General features: G+C 41.8%; 1 protein-coding gene across 8 annotated transcripts in view; it reads left to right on the forward strand.

Annotated features, from left to right (window-relative positions):
* The window catches only part of TJP2 (tight junction protein 2), a 128,283-nt gene that overhangs the window by 91,603 nt on the left and 15,388 nt on the right, over positions 1-21,292 (forward strand). For all 8 annotated transcript variants that reach the window (XM_019966044.2, XM_070794238.1, XM_019966045.2 and 5 more), the window contains 15 exons: positions 290-414; positions 1,077-1,179; positions 2,603-3,164; positions 6,814-6,917; positions 7,550-7,703; positions 9,666-9,774; positions 9,880-10,013; positions 11,539-11,605; positions 12,425-12,575; positions 16,367-16,475; positions 17,614-17,824; positions 18,654-18,841; positions 19,707-19,802; positions 20,538-20,617; positions 21,021-21,231. In XM_019966044.2, the coding sequence (XP_019821603.2) occupies positions 290-414; positions 1,077-1,179; positions 2,603-3,164; positions 6,814-6,917; positions 7,550-7,703; positions 9,666-9,774; positions 9,880-10,013; positions 11,539-11,605; positions 12,425-12,575; positions 16,367-16,475; positions 17,614-17,824; positions 18,654-18,841; positions 19,707-19,802; positions 20,538-20,617; positions 21,021-21,231 (2,404 nt within the window). The remainder of the gene's footprint in view (positions 1-289; positions 415-1,076; positions 1,180-2,602; positions 3,165-6,813; positions 6,918-7,549; positions 7,704-9,665; positions 9,775-9,879; positions 10,014-11,538; positions 11,606-12,424; positions 12,576-16,366; positions 16,476-17,613; positions 17,825-18,653; positions 18,842-19,706; positions 19,803-20,537; positions 20,618-21,020; positions 21,232-21,292) is intronic.

The following is a 21,292-nucleotide window of genomic DNA, read 5'->3' on the forward strand; positions in this document are numbered from 1 at the left end:
TGTAATTTCCATCCCCTGCCAGCTTCTAGTGATAACTCCAGTCTGCGCTATTAATCTTGTCCAGCTTTCACAAGGCTGTTCCTTTTAGATAAGGTGTTTCCCTTTATAAACCTGTCGGCTAGTCACGATGATGCTGTGTTCCGTTTCTCACTTGTTTCTCTAAGCCCTCTGTTTCTGAACTGTCTCTGGTTATTGGTTTGACCTTTATTTTATTGACTGCTGGTAATAAATCCTGAAAGCCACTTATAGAGGATTTTATTTTTATTTTTATTGTAACTTCAATGACCAGGATTCCAAGAGAGGATTTGGAATTGCAGTATCCGGAGGCAGAGACAACCCCCACTTCGAAAATGGGGAGACATCCATCGTCATTTCTGATGTGCTCCCGGGTGGGCCCGCCGATGGGCTGCTTCAGTGAGTGTCCTTCCTCCTGCTCCCAATCCCTGCCAGTCCACTGGTTGGCCCTGGACAGGGGGCGTTTGGTGGTGTGCACTTTTAAAATCAAAAAAAGAAAGGAATATATATATGTAAGTTAGTTTTCTGTCATACAGAGAGCATGGTAGAATTTTTACATCATTTTTGGGATGAGATAAAGAGTTAGGGTTCTATGACCTCAAAATTTCTTGAAGAAGCTGAGACAACCTCTTGACTTCATCCCCTCCAAAACACAAGTGACTGTCAGCCTCCTTTGGGGGCATCTGTAGATTTGCTGGAGCATACCATGTGCTGTGTTCCACCATACACCATGGGTAAGGAGGGCCTGATGTACAAGTTCCTTCTGTGCTCAGACCTTAGTGCTGTCCAGTGACTCCTGGAGGGACCCCATGGGTTTGGGTCCTTCTCTGCAGGTAGTTTCCAGGAGACACTGTCCAAAGCACTCTGAGCGTCTGTCTCCTGGGTTCCTTCCTCTGAAGAGCTCAGACCAAGTTGACAGATTAAACCTCAGGAGTCATTAGACACTGAGCCCTTTAATAAGAATTTTGGATCAATCTTTTGCTTTTATTTGTTCCTAAATAAACGATACAGAGGGGCGAGCTGGGAGTTTTTCATATCCCATTTTTCTGTTTTGTTTGCAGAGAGAATGACAGGGTGGTCATGGTTAATGGCACCCCTATGGAAGACGTGCTCCATTCATTTGCGGTTCAGCAGCTGAGGAAAAGTGGGAAGATCGCTGCCATTGTACGTCCTGGGTTTGTTTTCAGCTTGACTCCGTAGAGCTTTGTTTTTTGCCCAGAGGAAAATTACTACTTACTCTTTAGCACTGGACAGAATTGCACAATCCAGGGACCGCTCCCTCTGTATCCTCAGTATGTTGGGAGGGTGATGCCAGCTAAGGTTGATGTAAAGATCCCTTCTCGCCGTCTCATCCTTCTCCTAACTTAAGACCAGTGCTTCTCTTACCTGAATGAATCTGCCTGAAGAGCCAGGTTAGATAATTATTCTCTAAGAGAATTAGCTAGATTGCGAGCAATGGTAAAACCACATTAATTTAGAAACTCAATTATGAGCTCATAAAACTCATCTGTAACAGCTCTCACAGGATCATGTTCTTTCTTCATAAACTCGCATTTCTTTGGAGATAACTGGCAGTCTGTGCCATTCACTCATTTATGGGCTCACTCAGTTATTCAGCAAACATTGGTTGAAAATCTGCTTGGCCCTGGAGCAAGTCTGAGCTGTAAGGAGTGTTCACTCCAGCAGGGCAAGTAGACACACTGAGTGAGAATTGGAACATGGTGTGTTAGGGACAGTGCTGGGGGGATACACGGGGTGTGTGGTATTTGATGTTCTTTTTCCAGCTTTATATGATAAAAATTTTCAAACAAAAAGGGAAGTTCAAAGATTAGTATAACCAACACATATCTTCTATAGTGTTAATATTCTGCCATATTCACTTAATTTTTCTTTGTGTATATAAAGACATACTTATTTTTAGTGAACTATTTGAGGGGAAGGGGCAAGAAATGACAGTTAACCCTTCTTACTTCTGAAATCTCCTAAATAAGGACATTCATCTACATAACTATACTACTGTTATCCTATTTAAGAAAAGTAAAAAAAAAAGAAAAGTAATAATAATGTCACCGTGTCATTTAGTACGCAGTCCATGTCCTAAGGTGACTTTGATAGACGGTTTTTGTTCTCCATCCAGGAGCCAGTCAGAATTCATGAGTCACATTTGGTCCTTATCTCATCAGTCCTTTTTAGTCTAGAAGGATCCCTCTTTTCCCTCCTCTCTCCTCCATGACATCCCCCCACTTTGAATGACATGATTTATGGATGAACCTAGGCACTCCTATACAGAATGTCTCACTTACCACATTTTCATTTTTGTAACTTATTGATTTAAAGCCTCTTGGTGCTTTTCACACTTTTGAGTAGAAGCAGATTTTTGGAGAAACTGTGCTCCGTTTTATACTCGTTGTCTTACTTTCTTCTTAACACTCTGAGGTATTTATCCTTCTTGTTTTAAAGATGAGGAACCTGAGGCTTAGCCTGGGTAGGAACACACAGTTTTCCTGGAAAGGAAACCCGGGCTCTTAACCACTGTATTTTCTCTGGTTGTGATTGTCTTGTGTCTCCACTGTTTGTTTGGTGACAGGTGGTCAAGAGGCCCCGGAAGGTCCAGCTGGCCCCACTGCAGGACAGTCCTCCTGTCCACGAAGATGACCGGGCTTTCGAGGTGATGGACGAGTTTGATGGCAGAAGCGCCCGCAGCGGCTACAGCGAGAGGAGCCGGCCCAGCAGCCGCGGAGGGCGCAGCCGCAGCTGGGAGGAGAGCCCAGAGAGGGGCCGTCCCCATGACCGGGTGCGCAGCCGGGATCGAGGCCGGAGTCTGGAGCGGGGCCTGGACCACGACGACGACTACGGGCGAGCCCGGGAGCGCAGCCGTGGCCGCAGCCTCGAGCGGGGCCTAGACCACGATGATTACAGGCGAGCCCGGGAGAGCAGCCGCGGCCGAAGCATTGACCCGGTCTACGATCGCGCCTACACCCCTGAGGGGGAGTACGGCCACAGGGCCCAGCCTGATGCCCGGTATGGGGCATCCCAGAGCCGCAGCCGTGAGCACCTCCACTCCCGCAGCCCCAGCCCGGAGCCCCGGGGGCGTCCGGACTCGGACAAGCCTATCGGGGTCCTTCTGATGAAAAGCAAAGCAAATGAAGGTAGGCATGCGTGATGAAGAAAAGCACTGTAACAGGAGCTAACTCTTCCGTGGTACCTGCTTTGTTCCACACACTGACCTAAGTGCTTTGCACAGATTAGCTCATTTCATCCTCACCACCACCTCCTGTGGGTGTTACTCATATTTTTACTTTATAGACAAGGAAACTTGAGGCGCAGAAAAGTCCGTTGACTTGCAGAGAGTTATATCATCAATGGCAGAGCCAGGTGGCAGAAATTTGGCTTTAAATGGATAGGCCAGTGATTCTCAAAGCTGCATAAGTATCACCTGGACTCTTGTTAGAAAGGCAGATTCTTAGGCCCCAGCCCAGCCCCTACTGAATCAGAGGCACTGGGGTGGCCCCTTGTGTTAACAAGCTCCCCTGGTGAACCCAGAGGAGCTTAAAGTAATGAAACCACAGTAGAGGATGCTACTCCAGCCAGTCTTGATTGAGTTTTTGCTCAATGCCAGGGCCTCTGTGGAATAAATATTTTCTTATTTAATCCTCACTAGAAGCCTGCGTGATGGGTAGGAAACTTCCCTCTTCTTTTACAGGTGGGGATAGATTTATGGTATGTGAGGAGAGATTTATGGTGTCCACAGATGAGGTGGGCTCTGTCCTGCACTGGTGATCCATGTCATGAGCCTGGAGCATTTGCACACACTTAATCGTGTCCAAATTCACTAAAGCCCTGGGTGATAGGTAGACAAAGCAGTATTACTTGCAGTTTAGGTGAAACTCAGAGGTGGGAGGTGACTTGCCCACATCTTGAAGCTGATAAGTAAGTGGTAGTGTTGGAACCTAAACTTCATCTCTTGAAAATAAATGACAGGGAAAAAGTAGGTGAATGAGCAGGGATTTAGAGCCCCATGTTGTGATATTCCTTGCATTGATTCTTGGCATTCAACATTATAAATTCCTTGTAATATACGTTTTATCTCTTTTCGTTCTCTAATTCTTCTTCAAAGAGGAAAAAAGATGAGTGTCCAAGAGTGTAATGTGTAAGATCACTTGCTTTTTAGGTTGGGAATTTGCATTTTAAAGAGCCTATCAGATGAAAGGGTTTGTTTTCTTTAGCTCTTCTAGAGGTGCATAAAGAGTTGAGTTATAGAACTGGGTACCTGTTGAAAGACCTGATACTGAAAAGATATTGAAATAATTGCAAGGATGTGAATAACAGGATACCTGGAACACAGGCCCAGAAAGTAATGGTGAAGGTTGAGATTGTATGATCTCTGAGGAATGTGCATCTTAGCTGGTTTAAGGATTCTAGAGAATCTTACCATCCTAGATAATGACATCGTCAACCCCCAAGAATTACAGAGTGAAAACCATTCTGCTTCCAGATTGTGGACCGTTGAGGAGTTTTGCGAAAGATGGCTTGATGTGAGGCACGCTTCACGGAGGTCTACTGTATGTTCTGTAGGACTTGCACCCAGGTTCCGGAGTTCCCCGCTCTAGTGCTCTTCAGTATTTTCCTCTTCCTCTTTCTCCTCTCCTGCTTCTTCCTCTTTCACCTTCTCTTCCCCCTCCTACTCCTGCCACAGAACCACATCCTGCAAATAATCGGGGGTGCACCAATATGTGAAAAACTTGACCAAATGTTTTGTGGAACAATCCTTACTGTGTGTTGGTTTTTGAATTAAAATTAAATTACATTACATTTAATTAAATTACATTACATTTAATTACATTAAATTAAAAAATACTGGTCACAGCTCACTAAATTGATTTCAAGATTCACTCATGAGTTGTGATCCACAGTTAAAAAAGATGTTGCGTGGCCTAAGAAACTGCCCAAGTCATGCCTGGTCTTAGTAATACTATCGAGGAACAAAGGGAGCTCATGCCCCTTTGCAGATACGACATTTTACTCCTTCTGGGCCATTTTGTTCTTTAAAGTTAGAATTCAGTGTTTATTGTTTTCCTCCCAAAGTTCTACTTTTTCAAAAAGATTTTTAAAGCCACCTTTTGGTAAGATTATGTAATAATTAAGCATAACTGGCTAGTTTTCCGTAAGAGTTAATCTTTAAAAATATCTGGCTGTTGGTAAGATCTTCATTTGATTAAGATAAATATGATCCACTCATATGGCCAGCATTTCCATGTTTCATGGGCATTAGATAGACTTGCTGGTAAAAGTCTTAGAAGCTGGTCAGCTGATTTTTTTCTTCATTTGAAAGATGCCTACAAACACATCAATAGCAACTTATTTGTTAACTTTACGGTAAGAGTACAGTTTTTAAGAAGATAGAGAAATTGTTGACACATGAGAATTCATGGCTGAGGTTTGTCTCAGTCTTCTGTGCTGGACTGTGAGGCTGTTTAACCAGTAAGGAATTGCCATCATTGAAAGAAAATGTCATCCGTCTTACCCTTATTATTTCTTGAGAGTCATCTTCTTATAAGGTGGGGGTGGACCTCAACACTAATCATTGTAAGATCTGATGCATACTTACTGTAAGTCACTTAAAACTGATCTTTAAATCTATGTCTAAGTAGTAAAAAGAGATTTTGAATTGATAAGATTTTAGCCCATAACAATAATAATGAAAATTTGAATGTGCCTCTTTTAAAACCTGCTAGGTTTAGGTAGCTTCCTAAAATAACTGAAATTCATCCTCAAAATATGTCTGTTTACAAGTTTAGTAAAATCAGAACAAGATTTTAAATATTTTATAGTATATATATACTTAGTAAATATAGTGGTTTTTCTTTTGAGAGCAACACTAAGCCCATGAATTCCCAGAGCTGTGCCAGTTTTAGCTGAATACTGTATTTGTTGCTTTGCTGGTTTATTTATCCCTTTTCTTCACACACTGAAGTTTTTTCAGTGCCAAACCCTACACAATTTTAATTGTTACAGATGGAGAGTATAATATTGGTGGTACCTTGCTATAGGCAACTGGATTGTCCATAGAACATGCTGGTACCGAATTGTGTTTTTTTTTCTTCCCCCAACATTTTATTTTGAAAAGTGTTAATTTTGTGGCAAATACTCACATAGCCTTCATCTAGTTTTGCCAGTTTTTAACATTTTGCCACATGTGTTCCATTTCTATTTTCCCCCTTTCTCTCTCCCCCTCTTCTTCCCCTGCCTCCTCTCTGTCTCTAATTGGTGTTTTGGAACCCACTTGAAAATAAAAAAAAAAGAAGAAAGAAAATAAGTTGCAGGCAAGATGACGTTTACCCTTAAATATTTCAGTGGGTATCTCCCAAGGACAAGAACATTCTCTTACATAACCATAATGCCATCATCACTGTTAAGAAATTAGTATGAATATGCCTTTTAATATATTATAGCCCAGTTCATTTCAAAGTTATTCCAAAATAATGTAATCCACCCTCCCCCCGACACCACCCCCTCTGTATCACGCACATTGATTTGAGGACCTAGTGAAGTGTGTGTGAGGACCTATGCAGCGTGTTTGTTTTTTGGTATCTCCTTTAATCTAGAACAATCTCTCTGCCTCTTTTGTTTTTTATGACATTGACAGTTTCGACAAGTTCAAGCCAGTGGTCTTACAGACTCTCCCACGTGCAAAATTAACTTTTCATACATATTTTTAAGTAGTTAGTCCTGGAAGCCAGGCTCAGTGTTCTGGACATGTTAATGAAATATGTATATGTTTGTGTGTTTGTCTCCTAGAATATGGTCTCCGGCTTGGGAGTCAGATCTTCATAAAGGAAATGACCAGAACCGGTCTAGCAACTAAAGATGGCAACCTGCATGAAGGAGACATAATTCTCAAGGTGGGCAGATAAGGGCAGAGAACAACCGGGTTCATGCTCGGCTTCATAGTCTGCATTTCCACACTTAAGTTCCAACACAGTGAAACTTTGTTGAGATGGGAGTCTCAATAGTAAGACAAAGCCAGGAAGAACAGCAGAGAGATCGTTTTTATCAGGAAAACCAGACTTAGAGATTTGTAATAGAGGAATGTCAGTTTAAAGAAAAAAATCTCAACAAAGACATCCTTCTTCCCCTGTTTATTTAAAGTTTAAGCTCCTGTTTTCTGAATGAAGGAAAGATGAGAGGGTGACTTGGTGGTATATGAATGCTGAATATTTAATAGTTTTTGTGAACCTCTCCAGTCAAGAAACATGTTCCAGTAGTAAACCAAGCCATTGTCTTGAACTTGGAAGTTCATTAATTTCACAGAGTCACTTGAGCACACTATAGCTCTCACGCCTGTTTGGATTTCAGACATGCAGGGTTATATTTAATTTAAAGGATAATTCATTTTTGTTATCCTCTTAAAGCTCATGTCTCTTTGAATAGCTGAGCAAAGCCTTTACATTTTTAGCAGGGGAAAATGAGAACTTTTCTATTTCACTCTTAATAATTGTATTACATGGAACATTACTGTTCTTCATATACACAGATAAACGGAACCGTAACTGAGAACATGTCTTTAACGGATGCTCGAAAACTGATAGAAAAGTCAAGAGGGAAACTCCAGCTCGTGGTGCTGAGGGACAGCAAACAGACACTTATCAACATCCCCTCATTAAATGACAGCGACTCAGAAATAGAAGGTAAAGAAAGGGGAGGGTGTGAACTTAGCTGGGAGTGAGAAAGGCTGTTGCTTCTGCATTCTCATCTCTATTTATTATAGCCATTCAGCTGGAAGTTAAATTCCTAACAGAAACCTCTCTTTTAAACTTTAATTCCAACTTAAGTTGTTGTTTTCTTATTAAAGAGTCTATTGAAATTAGGATTCCAGTATGGAATTCTGATGGCACTTAAGAGTCCCAGTGGAGAAGGCAATGGAACCCCACTCCAGTACTCTTGCCTGGAAAATCCCATGGACGGAGGAGCCTGGTAGGCTGCAGTCCATGGGGTCGCGAAGAGTGGGACACGACTGAGCGACTTCACTTTGACTTTTCTCTTTTCATGCACTGGAGAAGGAAATGTCAACCCTCTCCAGTATTCTTGCCTGGAGAATCCCAGGGACGATGGAGCCTGGTGGGCTGCCGTCTATGGGGTCGCACAGAGTCGGACACGACTGAAGCGACTTAGCATAGCATAGCATAGCATAAGAGTCCCAGTGGACTCTGATTAAGGCCACTGAATACAAAACTTGTGAGTAAACAGATGTATATCGGAGTGGCTCAGAGAACTAACCACAGGACTTGTCTGGCAGTCTAGTGGTTAAGACTCTGCCCTCCCAATGCAGGGTGTCCAGGTTCAATCCCTGATCAGGGAGCTAAGATCCAGCATGCAGCAATTAAAGATCCTGTGTGCTGCGTCTAAGACCCTGTGCAGCCAAATAAATATTAAAAAAAACAAACAAAAAAAAGAACTAACCACATACATTTGTAAATTACTCATTCTTGGGCTTTCTTACGTGATATTTTTGAAGTGGCTATTAATATTTCCAACAAAGAGAAGACAATATGGAGGATAGCTAAAACTGGTAGACACTATAATAATGAATCAGTTAGAATAACTGAATATTACAGTATTCATTGATTTGGAATTTGTGTCACCTCTTCTATGAAGATATATTCATTTCTTTTAGTTTTAACTTGAAGATGAATAGTACATAGGATAACATCATTTATTTAGTTGGTCAGTCTTTGTTTATTTCCACAAACAAGTCCAACTTCATGTCCTTCAAATTGGTCTTGGATATTCTACTCTTTATTATTCTTTTTTGGCTCTTAGGCATGTCTTTATTATGATTTTTTTCTTTTTCTTTCTAAATTGAGATATAGTTGATATTCAACACACAGGATAACATTTTAACCATGTAAAAATTACCAATAAAAATAACTAGGCATGGCATTTCCTATGTAACCATCTAGTATTGCCTTTGTGCAGAAAAGTTTAGAAAATATTAAGTGCTCAAGTTTAGAAATGGACTTGCTTTTTGAAAGAATTACTTCATAAAACCTTAAAACTTCGTTTAATTTCTATTATATAAAATGTTTAATCAAGTGGTTACTGCTTGGAGTACAGGAGAACAAGGAGAGCATGAGAAATAATCCCAACTTGCTAGGGGCTTGCAGTTTACCTCTTTTTTCCAAGTATCAGCCTCAATCCACTAATAGCATTGTGTCATACAGGAGCTTGATAGAATTGCAGAATCTCAGGCCCTACCCAGAACAACTGTGTTTTAACAAGATGCCAGGTGACATGTATGCACATTAAAGTTTGAGAAGCATTGTTCTGTGGTAAAAATGAGTTTATGTATCTTTTCATCTATAAAATCCCCATCATTGGCTTTTGACTCTTCAGTGGCAACTTTGATGGAAAGAATAATGAATGAGGATCATAAAATTCTGAATTTGGATTCCTCTTTGTTAATTAATGTCTTTCCTTTCAAGCTATCAGATTTTTTTTTCCCAGAGGGAAGACTATCAGACTATTTAATAGCACATTTACTGCCTGCCCTCTCTTCCACTTCCCATGTTTCCTTGCTCAGAGAATTGAATACTTTCTGGCACAGGTCTTAAATGTTTTATTAAAAAGACTTTTCTTATTTTTGAAACCAGATATCTCAGAAATAGAGTCCAACCGATCGTTTTCTCCAGAGGAGAGGCGGCAGCAGTATTCCGATTATGATTACCATTCCTCAAATGAAAAGCTAAAGGAGAGACCAAAGTAAGATGATGTGTGTTTTCCTTTGCACATGTCGCTGTCTGTGTATACGCATACCTGTTGGCAAATCTGTCACGTGATGAAACATTAACATGCTGTGTGCTTAAGTTCAAGAGAGGACATGCAGAGCAGATGGTCCAGGATGGGCGCCACACCCACTCCCTTTAAGTCCACTGGGGATATGGCGGCTGCGGGCAGCGTGGAGCCCAGCAAGGAACCCAAATACCAAGAGGAAGCCCCAGGTGAGGCTCATTTTACACAGTCGTGTTCAGGTGTGTGTGCTTGGTAATTCCAGAGGGTGGCCGGTAGGAGAGAGAAAAAATATTTAAAATCATTCTCATGTATAGAAGAGGCACTCCTAACTCATTTAATATTAAAAAAAAAGAAAGAATTTCCCTTTTATATGTGCCAACAGGTTGGTCACTTTCTGTTATATTTCATTAGTCATGGTCCTTTTGTCTCCCATCCCTGACCCCAACCTGAACTGTTTTCTGTTCACAACACTTCTGACATCAACTGCATGGGTTTTGTCTTCCGCCCAACTATCAGTTCTCCAGACACCAACCTGGTTGTCCTGCAATTCAGTTCAGTTCTGACACTGACTACCCGAATTCCTGCAGAGCCTGATGGTTAAGGGCTCTGTCTCACAGGATCCCCCACCACAGGCACCAGTCAGAAGCCTTGGGTTGCGGCTTTTACTTCTGACCAACCAGCTCTAAACTGAGAGTTCCCACGACCCCCTCCTCAAGTTTGATAATTTGCTGAAATAGCTCATAGAACTCTGGAAAGCTCTTTATTTACTATTACCGATCTTTTTTTTTTAAATAAAGGATACAGCCAAATGGAAGAGATGCCTAGGGCAAGGTATGAGGAGAGGGTGGAGAGGTTTCATGCCCTCACTGGGCAGGACACCCTGCCAGCACCTCAATGATTTCATCCATCCTGAAGTATTCTTAATCCCCTAGTTTTTAGAGGCTTTGTCATGAGCATGACTTCCTCCTCCTGGTGACCAGCCCCAGCTTGAGGCTGTCCAGAAGGCTACTAGGAGTCATCTCTTTAGAACAAGGGATGCTTCTATCACCCAGCAAATTCCAAAGGATGCAGGAGCTCTGTGTCAGAAATTAGGGTTAAAGACCAAACATTAGAACAAGAGATACTCCTGGTACCCCTTTCACTCCAGAAATTATAGGGGTTTTAAGATCTCTGTATCAGGACCTGGGGGTGGCGCAGAGACCAGATACATACTTAATTATGTCCCACAGTCGCATTTTGTCAAATTTGATTAAAGTCCTTTCATGTCCCTTTCTTTATTTCGGAAATAATTTTATTTATTTATTTTTGGCTGTGCTGGGGCTTTTCTCTTGTGGTGGTGCATGGCTTCGTTGCTGCGAGGCTTGTCTCTTGTTGCAGTGCATGGCTTCTCACTGAAGTAGCTTCTCTTACTGCAGAGCACAGACTCTAAGGCACATTGACTTGGTGGTTGTGGCTCCCAGGCTCTAGAGCACAGGCTCAGTACTTGTGGCACACGGGCTTAGTTGATCTGTGGCATGTGGGATCTTCCCGGATCAGGGATGGAACCTGTGTCTCCTTTATTGGCAGATGGATTCTATACCACTGAGCCACCAGGGAAGCCCCTATGTCGCATTTCTGATCTCAACTCCATCCCCTACCCCCCACCACAATGAAATTATCATCATAATTTAAATGCATAAATACTTATCCATGGAAAAAACAGCATTGTAACTAGTGATGTTTTTTAATCCATAGTTCCTCCACCAAAACCAGCCCCGAGAGCTGTTCTTCGTCCAAGTCCTGAAGATTTAGCAATATATGGGTAGGCATCTCTTCCTGTTCCCCTTTCTTCCTCCACACAGCTCTGTCAACTTAAATCTGGAAAAATGGTGTTCTTAAATACCATTAAATGGTGATGATTTTGTATATAATCAGCTGCCTTTAACCCATCTCTATTGCTAGTGTTTTTAAGAAAGAGAAATCATTCGTAGGAAGAGTAAAATGTGGAAGTAAGTGAGTGTTAACTTTGCCTGCTTGTCTGCTTAGCTGGCTAGTGTTGCAGATGTTATTCTGAATAGTTGAGTTTGCCAGATCAAGAATGCCCAGATGAGTGAAGAATTGCTTAGCTCTGGTGCCTCTGTAGGGGCTGTAGTGATGGGTGGCCCTGGTGTGGAGGGCGGGGGGAGTGCTGCAGGGCTCTGCACTGGACAGAGAACCTCTGGTTCCGTGGTGTTCCGTGGGTTAGGAACCTGCTCCCCTGGACTTGGGCTGTCTCCATTCAACAGGAGCCCTGTGGGATCAGCAGGATTTTCTTTGCAAAAATCCTGAAGTAGGAATCAGATGGCCTTGAATTTTTACCCCAACCCTGCTCGTTATTTGCTTTTTATCTTAAATGAGTTTACTTAGACATTCTCTCTGTTTCTGTTCTTCACTGGTAAAGTGGCCTCCTGATATTCATCTCACAGCCCCAAGGAAGATAAAATTATAGATTGTATAAGAAAGGCAAGAGAGAGTTTATAAAGGGTAACTCACTCTATAGATAGAAGAAATTAAATCTCTCACTGCTAATGTTGGTTCTCCTTTACTGAAAAAAAATAAGAAAACCTCCCATCTTTCTTTACTGAAACTGAACCCATTGCAGCCCCAATACCAAAATGGTGAGGTTCAAGAAGGGAGACAGTGTGGGCCTCCGGCTGGCTGGTGGCAATGACGTTGGGATATTTGTGGCCGGCATTCAAGAGGGTACCTCCGCGGAACAAGAAGGTCTTCAAGAAGGGGACCAGATTCTGAAGGTATGAGATCCCAGCCCTGTTTGTAGGTGTTACTGGGAAAGAGTAGGGTGTCCTGGAGGGTCTTACATAAAGGATGAAGAAGTGGTCTCTCTGGTGAAAATAGACCAGCTGCGGGTTTGTTGCTGCTGAGCATCAGGTCCCTGTTGCGTTCCAGTGGACCCTGTCTCCTCAGTCCTGGAACCCAAAACTCATCCTTATGTCTGTGGGAATTTATAGCATTCAGAACCCTCATGAAGATTTTTATTAGTTTGATTCATAAAACAAGTGAGACTTTAACTAAAGGCCTAGGTGGAAGATCTTGCTAATGGTTTTTAGCCAATTCTCCTGCGTGGTTATCACTCTTCAGGCCGTGTGCTGTAACTGAACAAAGGTGAATGTTGCCATCAGATCGTCTGATTTGAATCCTGTCCCAGCTTCATATTAGTTTGTGGCCCTGGCTCCAGCTCTGAGACTCAGGTTTCTGTATTTGTTCAATGTGGATAAGCATACCTGCCTCGCAGGGATCCTGGGAAAGTTAGATGATACTCACAAGGAATTCAGCAGAGTTCTTAGCACAGAGGAGGAGGGTCAGAGTCTGTTCTTTTTCCCAGTGAAAGATAACAGGTTGCTGCCACTCTGTGTCACTTACATCTAAAATTGTTCAGGAAAGGGAACACCTGGTTAACCAAATATTGATACTTTTAAAGCTACTGTGTATGTGTTTGTATAATTTGTTGGTTTACAAACAACTGATAAGCAAGTCCTGCTTTGACATTTATGAGAAACATACCATGTGTTTTCTGTTGACTTGAGCGTTAACTTCAGGCATGCTGAGTACCTTGTGACTATAAAAATATAGAATGCTCGGGAATTGTCTTCACTGGAATTTCTGCTTCTGTAAACTTGCTTTTCTTATCATGAGTTCCTAGGGGATCTGGTAAGAAGAGCATCTAACCTCAAAGGAGAGGGGGAAAAAAGCAGAATTCCCAAGACAGCAGGCAGCAGAGCCCAGAAAGAAATGGTCCTTTTCCTTCCTGGCCTTTGACCTCATGGTGGCAGTTCAGATTTCATTTCCAGAGCAGATGAAGGGCAGACCTTGACCACGGGGTTCTCTGAAGCTTTGCAGTGACATTCTAGACCCTCTTTGGCTCTAGCCAGGATCCTGGAAGACAAAATGTACCTGAGTGAACCTCAGGGTACCACATGAGCCTAGGAAACACTGCTTACCAAGTGCTACCGATAAGAACTCCATTCAAGTGCCAGCTCATACCAGTTTACTCTTGGGCTGATGCCAAAGAAGAAGCATGTGTCCTAAATGATGTGGGGCCACAGGAAGTCAGGGAGGAATTTGAAAGCTTTTGCTTCTGAAGGTTCAAGGATAAAATATTTACCTACCCCGGGGGCGGGAGTAGGGTGGCGTGGAGATAGACTTTCAGAATTTTCATGGAAAAAAAAGTAAATTCATTTAAAGGCTTCACAGACCTCTCTCTAAGTTAAAGACAGAAAGAGTCACCTCCATGGGTAAAAATTATGATAGGCAATGTTTGCTATTTAAGAAAGTATCTTTTTTCCTGTTATCACCCTGGCAACAGGGAAGAAACTGTGGGGACCCACCTCTTTTGCAGTAGTCTCATGGGGAGGTCAGACAGTAGATGTCTTCATTGTTAGGCATGAATAAGCTTTCTGTTGACTACGAAAGGAGCCCTCCATTCTGCAAAGAGGTGAAAAAGCTTGAGCTCGCATACTGAGGTTGTGACACAGTCTTAGTGCAGCTGACACAGAGTCCTCTTCAGGCTCACAACAGACACAGCTGGACCGTGTAGACTATTAAATAGATAATAAAAGAGAATACTTATTAGAGAGGGCTATACAACCTCACCAAAGTGCTGTCTTGGCCTTTTTTTCCTTTAGTTTGTCTCAGCACTTCTTTTCATTGTCAGATTGAGGATACCAGGGTCCGATACACATAGACCAAGCACTTTCTTCTGTTGCAGGTTTTTAAGGGCAGCTCTTTCTTTTGTAAAGGTGACAACTTGACATGTGGAATGAAAACATGGGTGTGTTGGGTGGCGAATTATGTGCCATGTAAATAACTGAAATAACACATGCTTTAGTGCTTGGGTTACCTGCTATGATTGTCATTTCATTTTCAGAAACTATTAGAGAAGAGGAAAGACAGAAAAAAGAGCCTCCTAAGTTTATTAACTGTGGATTTTAGCTACCATGTAGGCTTTCAACCATTATAGTATTTGGCTTGATGGAAAGTCATTCTCAGTTTGTAGAGGTGGACAGAGGGACTTCCAAGGTCTTCCCCCATGCCCTTTGGCCCTGCTTTATTTAAATAAACAAATGCAAGCGTGTACAGTGCATAGAAAGACATATTCATAGCCGTATATAGACACCAATGTAGATCTGCAGATAGCACGCGAGAAAGGATTCAATACCAAAGGTCATATATCCTTAATTCAGAGACAAAGAGATGGAGATGAGCTATCTTAAATGCTAAATACTGTATCAAAGGAAAAGTTAACACGATTGGTTTAGTAAATTACCGTTTTTAATGTACCAAATATAGTTTTAGTCTCATGCCTGGTTTCACTTTTTTTTTCTTTTCAACATTCTGTTCTTGTATTTATACAGTTATATTTTACAAAACAGTAATGCAGTTTAGACACAGCCAGACTGTCTCCAGAATAGTTATAACACAAGCATGATGCAGAATGTGTTGAGAGAAACATTCCCAGAAAGAGCCGAGTTAGTGACAACTCCAAGTCCCTGTGTCTACCTACACTTTGAAAAGGGATAGCTTGGTTCATCTCCCCACATTGAAAACTTCCATGAAGAAAAAATGTTTTCACTTCATTGTAAATTCCAACCTTAATTAAATTAGGCTCAATTAAGTATTTTTTTCAGTAGTAAGGCATTACTCTTTGATTAAAAGATTCTACAAGTCTTCAATGATTGAAGAAAATATTTCAGAGAAATTCTATATCTTCACTTCTGTAATACCTTTTAAAACATAAGGTACTTTAAAATCATTTTTGCATTTTACTTATGTGTATTTCTGTTTTAAAATGGTTTTCAAGGTACAGAGCAAAGATGTCAAAATGTCTTTTTCTTTGTACCATTTTTGAGTTTTACTCTTTCTAACTTGTCTTCCAAAAGCTATTTACAGTGTACCCTACTTGATCAGCGGTAGATAAACATGGGCTTTTAACCTATTGTGTGGCAGAAGCTTAAATATAAAAGCCTACATTAGGTTGATGGTCTACCATGTAAAACTAATGCTCTTCAATTTCAGATGATAGAAGCTATAAGAAAAAGGTGGATTTGGGCAGAATCCTTATTTGCAGGCTTCTATTTGAACTAATTTAAAAAGTAGTAATGCCTTAAGCTGAGCCAGCATGCTCAGTCGCCATAGACCTCACCACTCCCTATTGAATTCTAGTTTTTGGATTCATAATGGTACATTACCTCGCTGGCCACCTGCGCAGGAGACTCAAAGAAGAGAGGGAGACTGACACACTCCTAGAAATCCTCACCTGATCCAGTGATGAGTCTTTGGTGGAATGACACATTCCTGAGGGGTGGTGGGCAGTGTGGGGAACAGGAGGGTGTGGCGGTGCCCACAGTCCAGGCGGGGTGCTTGGCGGGCCTCAGCAGGGCACCAAGGGCTTCTTGTGGGGCCCTGATGTATGCGTCTTTACATAGGCAGGCCCTGATGAAAACAGATCAAGAGCTCAGGGAGCACCTTTTAAGAAACACCTTCTTATTTTCTCTTGCTTTTTTTCTGTTTGCCCCTCCTCTATCAGGTGAACACACAGGATTTCAGAGGACTCGTTCGGGAGGATGCTGTTCTCTACCTGTTAGAAATCCCCAAAGGTGAAACGGTGACCATTTTAGCTCAGAGCCGAGCTGATGGTGAGCAAGTTTGGTTTTGAATTCAGTGGACAGTAGGGGAGGGAGGTAGCTTGGGAACAGAATAGGCAAATCTGAGTGTTAAAAAATTGACCTAACTCTAGGTCATAGATATCTGCAAAGAATTTGGGTAGCATTTAACTTCCTACAGAAATGCTTTCTCTGCACCCACTGAAAGAACTTTACTAGTTGTGTGATTTTGGAATAAAACTGCTTTTCTGGACAGGGATCGTTCCTTAATTACTGCCTGAAGTTATGATTGAGGTTTTCTGTATGACAGATGCAGAGGCCACACCTGCAGGTCAGCCCGCATATTAACCCTTATCAGTCTGACACGTTGATTTACCTGTCCAGGTCTTGTTGTCATCTGTAAAATGGAAGTTAATAGAATCTTCTTGTCTGCTTCAGAGGGTTCATTGGCACCTGTATTAGTCAGGGTTCTCCAGACAAAATGGCACACAGAGAAAGAACTGCTTATTATCAGGACTTGGCACATATGTTCATGGTACCTGGCAAGTCCCAAAATTTGCAGGGTGAGCTGGTGAGGTGGAGACCCCAAGAAAGCTGATGGTTTACTTCCAGTCCAAGTCCAGAGGCTTGAGAACCAAGAGAGCTGATTGTGTAGTTGTTGTCCAAAGGTGGACTGGCTCAAGATCCAGGAAGAGCCAGTGTATCTGAGTCTGCAAGCAGGAAAAAAGCTCATGTCACACCTTGAAAGCAAAAAGAATTCATTATCTCTTACTCAGAGAAGGATTTACCTTGCTGTTCTGTTCAAATGTTCAACAGACTAGCTGAAGCCACTCACATGAGGGAGGGCAGTCTGCTTTACTCAGTCTATGTGTTAATGTTAGCTTATCCAGAAACACCCCCAACAGACACAGTCAGAATAATGTTTGACCAAATATCTTTGCGTCACATGGCCTGTTGATACAGAAAATTAACAATCACAGCAAAAGTCATGAACTTAGTTACTTGTCCTTCTTCCTGTTTGAGCTATGGTTACCATGGAGCCTGTGTGCTGAGTTCACTAAATGCATGGAAGGTAAAGAGGGTGATCAGAGCTCAGAGGACCCGATAACCGCTCCAGGAAAGACCCCTAGCCAGGCTGAGCACCGCATGAAACGATGCTTTTGTCTTTCAGTGTATAGAGACATACTGGCTTGTGGCAGAGGGGATTCATTTTTTATAAGAAGCCACTTTGAATGTGAGAAGGAAACTCCACAGAGCCTGGCCTTCACCAGAGGGGAGGTCTTCCGTGTGGTAGATACACTCTACGATGGCAAACTGGGCCACTGGCTGGCCGTGAGGATCGGGAACGAACTGGAGAAAGGCTTAATCCCCAACAAAAGCAGGTATCTGAGACCACACGATTCCACACGACCCCCTAAGACTCCCCCCTACACATAAACAACACCCCCACGTAAAGGAAGCCCCATATGACTTCGTCCTTTGCCATCATGACCTCTCCCCTCATCTGCTTCTCATGTATGAAGAGACCTGGGAGAGATGGTGAGTTTGGTTCCAGACCACCACAATGAAACAAATATTGTAATGAAGCAAGGCACACAATTTTTTTGGTTTCCCGGTGCATATAGGAGTTATGTTTATATTATACTATTAAGTCTATTAATTGTACAGTAGCATTATGTCTATTAAAAAACAAGGTACATACCCTAATTAAAAATACTTTAGTGCCCCAAAATGCTAACCATCATCAGAGCCTTCCATGATTCATAGTGTTTTTTGCTGGTGGAGAGTTTGAAATTTTGAGAGAAACTGTGACACAGAGGCACAAAGCAAGTGGCTGCTACTGGGAATAGACCAGCAGCACCAGTAGACTTGCTTGATGCAGAGTTGCCAAAAAAAAAAAAAAAAGTAGTGTCTGTAGAGTATGGTAAAGCAGAGTAAGACAGGGCATGTCTGTACACTAGCCTAAGCAGAACAAGCCATGTCAGCATGTTTATTACTGAGCTACTTCTGGTAGATTTCATGTGCACCCAGCTTTTCTCTGCCTCCATCTGGATGAGAAAGCACCTGTGTTTCTTACTCCTGGCATTGCTCATTGTCACGCTACATCTTCTCTGATCCAAGTCCATAAGTGAGACTGGATTTAGTTAGTGACTCTCACATTTGTGCATTTCCTGACTTCAGAACTTTACTTCTCCTGGCTTCTTCTCTCAGAGCGGAACAAATGGCCAGCGTTCAGAATGCCCAGAGAGACACCACCGGGGACAGGGCAGACTTCTGGAGGATGCGCGGCCAGAGATCAGGTGTGAAGAAGAACCTACGGAAGAGTCGGGAGGACCTGACTGCCGCCGTGACAGTCAGCACCAAGTTCCCGGCCTACGAGAGGGTTTTGCTTCGAGAAGGTAAGGGATCCATGTGGGCCAGGAAATGATCTGACTGGGCTCAGAGCCAGTTTTTCTTCATTTTTAAACTTTAATGGTCATGTTCCAATTTATCTATATCACTTAGGCCAAGTGAGCTGACAGTTGGAGTCATATTTTCAGCACGAAATAAGACTTAGAAAAAACTGAACTGTGCAAACTTGTATTTCTACAACCTTGGTTATTTTCTATTTTAATACTACCATTCAGAAGTTTTTATATATTCTATAGAGCAAAGTTTATCTTTAGTAATGGTGAGGGGAATGAACCAAAATAAAAGAGAGAGCTTTTATTCTTCAGAAAAGAGCTGGGCTGAATTGGAGATGGAAGAACACACAGTTTCTTTTATTTAGTTGTGTTATCAATGTGTGTGCTCAGTTGTTCAGTCATGTCTGACTCTGCAGCCCCATGAACTGTATCCTGCCAGGCTCCTCTGTCCATGGTATGCTCTGGGCAAGAATACTGGAATGGGTTGCCATTTCCTTCTCCAGGGATATTCCCAACCCAGGGATCAAACTGGGGTCTCCTGTGTCTCCTGCATTGGCAGGTAGACTCGTTACCACGAGCATCACCTGGAAAGTCCACTATTTTGTTATCAATACTCTGTAAAATACTTTTGTTTCTTAACAGCTAAAGACCTGGAGGTGTCTTCATGGCTTTTCTTTTTTGTTAATTGAAGTATAGTTGTTGTATAATATTATGTATAAAATTACAGGTATATAGTTTTTAAAGATTATACTTCATTTGTAGTTACTATAAAATATTGGCCATGTTCCTCATTTTGTAAAATATATCCTTCTAGATTATTTTACATCTAATTTCATGGCTTTTTCTTTTCTCATTTCAGCTGGTTTCAAGAGACCTGTTGTCTTATTTGGCCCCATAGCAGATATAGCCCTGGAGAAGTTGGCAAATGACTTGCCTGACCTGTTCCAAACTGCTAGTAAGTCTGTCAGTGATACTTTTTCCTCCCTCAACTTTTATTTCGGAAAATCTCTAACCTGCAGAACAAATAATAAACACCCACATACCCTTCCCCTGGAATCACTTGTCACCAGGCAACATTTGCCATCTATATTCGTCCCCCATAGACACACACACACACACACTTTTTACAGTTTCGCTGACGTGTTTGAAAGTTTAAGTTGTAGGCGTTATAACACTTCCTACCTCTGTGAATCTCCTAATTCTCCTCCTATACAACCCTAATACCATTATCATAACCAGGAAATTTAACATGGATACAAAAATGTTATTTTGTATATAGTCCCTTTTTCAAATTTTATCAGTTATCCCAGTTTTATCAGTTGGCCAGTTATCCCAATTATGCCTTTCAAGGTAATTACTGTTGTTTCTTTAAGTTCAGAATGCAGTACTTTTGGTTTTTATCTTTTCTGATCTTCTCCTTTTTCTAAATTATTTTGTGGCATGATATTTTGAACAGTCTGAGCCACTTGTCTCATAGGATGCTCCTGTTGGCCTGGTCTGTTTCCCTTGGTTAGATTTTGGTGAAACAGGTAGTCTTGGTCCTTCCCATTGCCTCTTATTAGGAGACAATGAATGTCAGGTTTCTTGTCCCAGTTGATGCTAGGAGGGTGGTACTTGGTTGTCGCTGATTTCTAAAATTTTATTCATTCCCCCCCTCCCTGCTCCCTGCTCTATTTTTTTTCCTTTGCAGAAACAGAACCAAGAGACGCAGGATCTGAGAAATCCACCGGGGTGGTGCGGTTAAATACCGTGAGACAAATTATTGAACAGGTAAGAAAATCACCTGAAGGCCACGCTGTTGAAAAGAATAGGGTCATGGTTTGCTGCAGTATTTTTAAGAATAGAGTCTGTATTTTAATAATTATTAAATGTTAGTAAGCTGAATATAAATGTAAGCTGTTTCATTGTGTGGCAATCAATTGATGTTCTATGAACCAATGTATTGATTCTCTTGGAGTTCTGAGCATTATACCAAAAACTTGTTAATTGATTTTCTCAGACGTTCTCATAGATTGGTAATATTAAAGTGGACCTAATGTGAAGGGAAACGTTTTCAGCTTTGTGATTTACATGGGCACATTTTATCTGATGTGACCTTTACTTATTAACACAAACTTTTTTATGCTTTTTGGCTTTTACCCATTTACGTCACCTTTTCCCCCATTTCTAACAGGATAAGCATGCACTCCTGGATGTAACTCCTAAGGCTGTGGACCTGTTGAACTATACTCAGTGGTTCCCGATTGTGATCTTTTTCAACCCAGACTCTAGGCAAGGTGTCAAAACTATGAGACAGAGGTTGAATCCCTCGTCCAACAAAAGTTCTCGGAAGTTATTTGATCAAGCCAACAAGCTTAAAAAAACTTGCGCACATCTTTTCACAGGTAAGTGAAATGTAAAATGTACTCTTTGCTCAAAAGTAAGAAATGAGGAACTGTAGGATGG

Source organism: Bos indicus, chromosome 8 (genome assembly GCF_029378745.1).
Source record: "Bos indicus isolate NIAB-ARS_2022 breed Sahiwal x Tharparkar chromosome 8, NIAB-ARS_B.indTharparkar_mat_pri_1.0, whole genome shotgun sequence".
In the NCBI taxonomy this organism is placed as follows: domain Eukaryota; kingdom Metazoa; phylum Chordata; class Mammalia; order Artiodactyla; family Bovidae; genus Bos; species Bos indicus.